Here is a 6,000-nt window from a genome sequence, read left to right on the forward strand (position 1 = left end):
CTTGTTAGCATTTTATTTTCTTCAATAACAGAAAATCCAAAGCAAATCGGGGAAGAAAAATATCAAATCAAGATGTTGTGCTGGTAGATGTTTAGTCTCCCCTGTCTTCAGCTTTTCTCCACAGAACAACGGAACAGGATGCCATTTATAACCCCCCACCCAACCTGTAGAAAAATAAACAGTAAAGATAAAGAAAACCCTTTGAATGATGTGGTGTGTCCAAATGTTTGACTGGTATATTATATGTGTATATACATATATATATATATATATATATTTTTTTTTTGTACTGTTTAGAAAGGAAAGCACTTTATGTATGTAGTTCTCCCATTTGAAAAAGTTGTAATTATTTGGACAAATCCATTTAATCAAAAGTTTAGTGTTTGGCCTTCAAACTTGTGATTCTACAAACTTGTTGAATGTATTAGCAGTTTGTCTTGGTTGTGTTTTAGATGTTTTTCCTAATATAAACTGAATGGTGAATAATGTCCTGTCATTTTGGAGTCACTTCACTTGTATTGTCAGCAAGAATAGAAGACGTTTCTGAACACTTCCACATTCATGTGGATGCTACCATGATGATGAATAATATTGAATGAATCAAGAATGATGAGGCACAAGTTAGAGGCCGTCATAATGAGGAGACCAAGGCGTGATAAGCGTACATACTTATTTAATGAATGAACGAAACACTGAACAAAACAACGAACCGTGAAGCTAATATGGCTAGTGCAGACAGGTAACTAAACACAGAATAACATCCCACAAAATACCCAAGGATTATGGCTACTTAAATATCATCCCCAATCAGAGACAACGATAAACAGCTGCCTCTGATTGAGAACCAATCTAGGCAACCATAGACATAAAAAAAAACCTAGACTTCTAAAAAACCCTAGACATCTAAAAACCCCTAGACAATACAAAACTAAACCAACCACCCATGTCACACCCTGGCCTAACCAAAATAATAAAGAAAACAAAGATAACTAAGGCCAGGGCGTGACACAAGGATCATACCCCTCTGTTATTGGTAATGGTGAGAGGTTAGCATGTTTTGTTGTAGCCTCTGTTATTGGTAATGGTGAGAGGTTAGTATGTTTTGTTGTAGTCTCTGTTATTGGTAATGGTGAGAGGTTAGTATGTTTTGTTGTAGTCTCTGTTATTGGTAATGGTGAGAGGTTAGCATGTTTTGTTGTAGCCTCTGTAATTGGTAATGGTGAGAGGTTAGCATGTTTTGTTGTAGCCTCTGTTATTGGTAATGGTGAGAGGTTAGCATGTTTTGTTGTAGCCTCTGTTATTGGTAATGGTGAGAGGTTAGCATGTTTTGTTGTAGCCTCTGTGGACTGTATACTCAATACAATCTAAATCTGATACCTCACTGTCTAAATAGATATGGTGTGGACTGTATACGCAATACAATCAATCTGATACCTCACTGTCTGTCTTCTGACTGATTCTGCTTTTTAAACTGGTCTGGTCAGTCTATTATAATATCTGTACTATACATGTTTCTATCTGCAGGCAATACTTTGATCAATTCTCATTTCAAAAAATGAAACATCCATTTATGAATAGATATGGGAGGTTTCAGGACACTGATGAATCTGAATATTTAGAAAAAAATATACTGCCACTTTTCACCACCAAAAAATAGCAGAGTGAATTTAATATGATTTGACTCTTTGCAGGCTGTCACGCTGTCTAGTCACAGAGGAAGGCTGTGCCTCTCTGGTCTCAGCTCTGAGGTCAAACCCCTCACACCTGAGAGAGCTGGACCTGAGCTACAATCACCCAGGAGACTCAGGAGTCAGACTGCTCTCTGCTAGACTGGAGGATCCACACTGCAGACTGGAGAAACTCAAGTATGTAGAGGGTTTATGTCAATGTTCATATCAGACATGTTTGACTTATCAGGCTAGTTAAGACAAACACTCTTACCATCACTTAGACAAAGTTATATGCTGACTGTTTGTGTGTGTGTGTGTGTGTGTGTGTGTGTGTGTGTGAGAGAGAGTTCACGTGTATCACTCAATGACTGTCTGTTCTTCTGCTTACCGCTACAGTGTGGAGCATGGTGGAGAGTACACAATGAAACCTGGGCTTAGAAAATGTGAGTCTTGACTGATGTGACGAATATGACTAAGAATAAGTCTTAATTCAAGTTAAGTCAGGATTCAAGTTAAGTCAAGTTAAGGCAAGACCACCAAAGACCACCATGATTACAGAAGCAGAAATCAGGGACACCAAAGTTGACAAAGAGTTGCTTTGACAATGTGTGTGTCTCCCTGTGTGTGTGTGTGTGTGTGTGTGTGGCGTGTTCGTGTTACATAAGAAATGTGTGTGTGAAATGAATGTGAATAAGTGTGTTTTATATTACCATACAGAATAACATATTCAACAAGTCTCACGTTACCTTAACTTCTCCTTTTGATACCTAGAAACATCTACATTAAATTAATTAGTGAAAAGTGAGTTAACATTCTAATGTGAATGATGATGATTTCTAATATTGTGTCTGGTTTCATCCATCAGATGTCTGTGATCTCACACTGGACCCAAACACAGTAAACAGACTCCTCTCTCTGTCTGAGGAGAACAGAAAGGTGACACGTAGGAGAGAGAAGCAGCCGTATCCTGATCACCCAGATAGATTTGAGGACTGGTACCAGGTGCTGTGTAGAGAGGGTCTGACTGGGCGCTGTTACTGGGAAGTAGAGAGGAGTGGGAGTGGGGCTGATATAGGAGTGACATATAAAGGAATCAACAGGAGAGGAGAGGATGATGACAGTAGGATTGGATACAATGACAAGTCCTGGAGTCTGTTCTGCTCTGACAACCGTTACACTGCCAGGCACAATAATATTCACATAGACGTCCCCTCCTCCAGCTCCCACAGAGTAGGAGTGTATCTGGACTCGCCAGCCGGCACTCTGTCCTTCTACAGAGTCTCCTCTGACACACTGACCCACCTGTACACATTCACCTCCACATTCACTGAGCCCCTCTATCCAGGGTTTAGGGTTTGGTATGATGACTCCTCAGTGTCCTTGTGTCAGGTGGTCCCTGTGTCAAACACAAAATGATGTTTCACTCTAATCATGGTCATGTTCAGTAAGTGTCAAGGAACAAGGCCAGACCCAAATGTGGACACAGGAGTCAGATGGTTGGAGTCTTACAGTGTTTATTAATCCAAAGGGTCGTGGACAGGCAAAAAGGTCAAAACCATTAGGTGCAGAGTGGCAGACAGGTTTGTGGTCAAGGCAGGCAGAATGGTCAGGTAGGAGGGTACAAAGTCCAGAAACAGGCAAGGGCCAAAACCAGGAGGACTAGAAAAAGGAGAATGCAAAAAGCAGGAGAAGGGGAAAACCTCTGGTTGACTTGGAAACATACAAGACGAACTGTCACAGAGAGACAGGAAACACAGGGATAAATACACTGGTACAGAGAGACAGGAAACACAGGGATATATACACCAGGGAAACACAGGGATAAATACACTGGCCCAGAGAGACAGGAAACACAGGGATATATACACCAGGGAAACACAGGGATAAATACACTGGCCCAGAGAGACAGGAAACACAGGGATAAATACACTGGCCCAGAGAGACAGGAAACACAGGGATAAATACACTGGCACAGAGAGACAGGAAACACAGGGATAAATACACTGGCACAGAGAGACAGGAAACACAGGGATAAATACACTGTCCCAGAGAGACAGGAAACACAGGGATAAATACACTGTCCCAGAGAGACAGGAAACACAGGGATAAATACACTGGCACAGAGAGACAGGAAACACAGGGATATATACACTGGAACAGAGAGACAGGAAACACAGGGATAAATACACTGGTACAGAGAGACAGGAAACACAGGGATAAATACACTGGCACAGAGCGACAGGAAACACAGGGATATATACACTGTCCCAGAGAGACAGGAAAAACAGGGATATATACACCAGGGAAACACAGGGATAAATACACTGGCACAGAGAGACAGGAAACACAGGGATATATACACTGGTACAGAGAGACAGGAAACACAGGGATAAATACACCGGCACAGAGAGACAGGAAACACAGGGATAAATACACTGGCACAGAGAGACAGGAAACACAGGGATAAATACACTGTCCCAGAGAGACAGGAAACACAGGGCTAAATACACTGGTACAGAGAGACAGGAAACACAGGGATAAATACACTGGTACAGAGAGACAGGAAACACAGGGATAAATACAGTGGGGAAACACAGGGATAAATACACTGTCCCATAGAGACAGGAAACACAGGGCTAAATACACTGGTACAGAGAGACAGGAAACACAGGGATAAATACACTGGAACAGAGAGACAGGAAACACAGGGATAAATACACTGGTACAGAGAGACAAGAAACACAGGGATAAATACACTGGAACAGAGAGACAGGAAACACAGGGATAAATACACTGGTACAGATAGACAGGAAACACAGGGATAAATACACTGGTACAGAGAGACAGGAAACACAGGGATAAATACACTGGTACAGAGAGACAGGAAACACAGGGATAAATACACTGGTACAGAGAGACAGGAAACACAGGGATAAATACACTGGTACAGAGAGACAGGAAACACAGGGATATATACACCAGGGAAACACAGGGATAAATACACTGGCCCAGAGAGACAGGAAACACAGGGATAAATACACTGGTACAGGGAGACAGGAAACACAGCGATAAATACACTGGGGAAAATGAGCGACACCTGGAGTGGGTGGAGACAATCACAAGGACAGGTGAAACAGATCAGGGCATGACAGTAAGACACACTGGAGCAACAATGTAGAGTATCTCTCTAGTGTGTAAACATATGATTGCAAATATTCTTGAATAAACACCATTGAAGTTGACAGACATTGTCAACTAGAGTCATTCATTAATAGAATGAATCACCACACTGTATTGTAAAAACTGGTTTCATTTAGAAATCATTGATCGTGTTGATATTGGGCGTCTTGGTGTTTGTAAATATTGTAGAATGTTTATTTGTCAAATTCTTGACACAACAATCTTGTTTGTGTGTAAACTCAATTCAACTGAATGAAAAGATGTGACTAATAAAGGATCATCAACCAGATGGAAGAGAGGTGGAAATGTTTTAATATTGATCACAATGTGGCAGTACAGTAACAGCGTGAGTTGGGGTGGGCAGTCTATGTTTGATTTTCTAGGTTTTGGGTATTTCTATGTTTCGGCCTAGTATGGTTCTCAACCAGAGGCAGGTGTCTTTAGTTGTCTCTGATTGAGAATCATACTTAGGTAGCCTGGGTTGCACTGTTTGTTTGTGGGTGATTGTCTATGTTGATTGCATGTTTCAGCACAGTTCTCATTAGCGTCACGGTTGTTATTTCGTTTATTGTTTTTGTATAGTGTTTCAGTGTTCAGTGTTCTCTTTATTAAATTTCATCATGAACACATACCACGCCGCATTTTGGTCCTCCGATCCTTCTCGCCTCTCCTCTTCAGATGAAGAGGAGGACGACCGTGACAATTGATCACAATGTGACAGTACAGTAACAGATGGAAGAAGAGAGGTGGAAATGTTTTAATACTGATCACAATATGACAGTACCAGTACTGACTGATGGGAGAGCTATTGCCTTGTGTGTGGTGATAAAGTATGTAGCTCAATAGCTCTGTTGAGACACATATTGCCACAGAGTCACCATGACGGTAGGCCCTTAACTCCACCTTGGGAGCACCATTCACATAACCCCCACCGTGAGCCTATGGACATGAGTCACCATGACAGTAGGCCCTTAACCTGTTGCGTCGAGCCATCCCGAATCCGGGATCGTGAATACAGCCTCAAGCTCATTACCATAACGCAACTTAACTATTCATGAAAATCGCAAATGAAATGAAATTAATATGCTAGCTCTCAAGCTTAGCCTTTTGTTAACAACACTGTCATCTCAGATTTTCAAAATATGCTTCT

The 6,000-nt window shown here is 41.5% G+C and overlaps 1 protein-coding gene across 1 annotated transcript in view; it reads left to right on the top strand.

Moving 5' to 3' along the window:
- Nucleotides 1-5,479, top strand: part of LOC110539186 (neoverrucotoxin subunit alpha-like) — a 31,260-nt gene extending 25,781 nt beyond the window's left edge. Inside the window, exons 3-5 of the mRNA XM_090197892.1 lie at nucleotides 1,692-1,865; nucleotides 2,067-2,113; nucleotides 2,536-5,479. Of these exons, the coding sequence (XP_090054018.1) occupies nucleotides 1,692-1,865; nucleotides 2,067-2,113; nucleotides 2,536-3,086 (772 nt within the window). The 3' untranslated portion in view covers nucleotides 3,087-5,479. The remainder of the gene's footprint in view (nucleotides 1-1,691; nucleotides 1,866-2,066; nucleotides 2,114-2,535) is intronic.
- The last annotated feature ends 521 nt before the right edge of the window (nucleotides 5,480-6,000 follow it).

This window comes from Oncorhynchus mykiss, chromosome 13, assembly GCF_057628025.1.
Source record: "Oncorhynchus mykiss isolate SJ-2025 chromosome 13, ASM5762802v1, whole genome shotgun sequence".
In the NCBI taxonomy this organism is placed as follows: domain Eukaryota; kingdom Metazoa; phylum Chordata; class Actinopteri; order Salmoniformes; family Salmonidae; genus Oncorhynchus; species Oncorhynchus mykiss.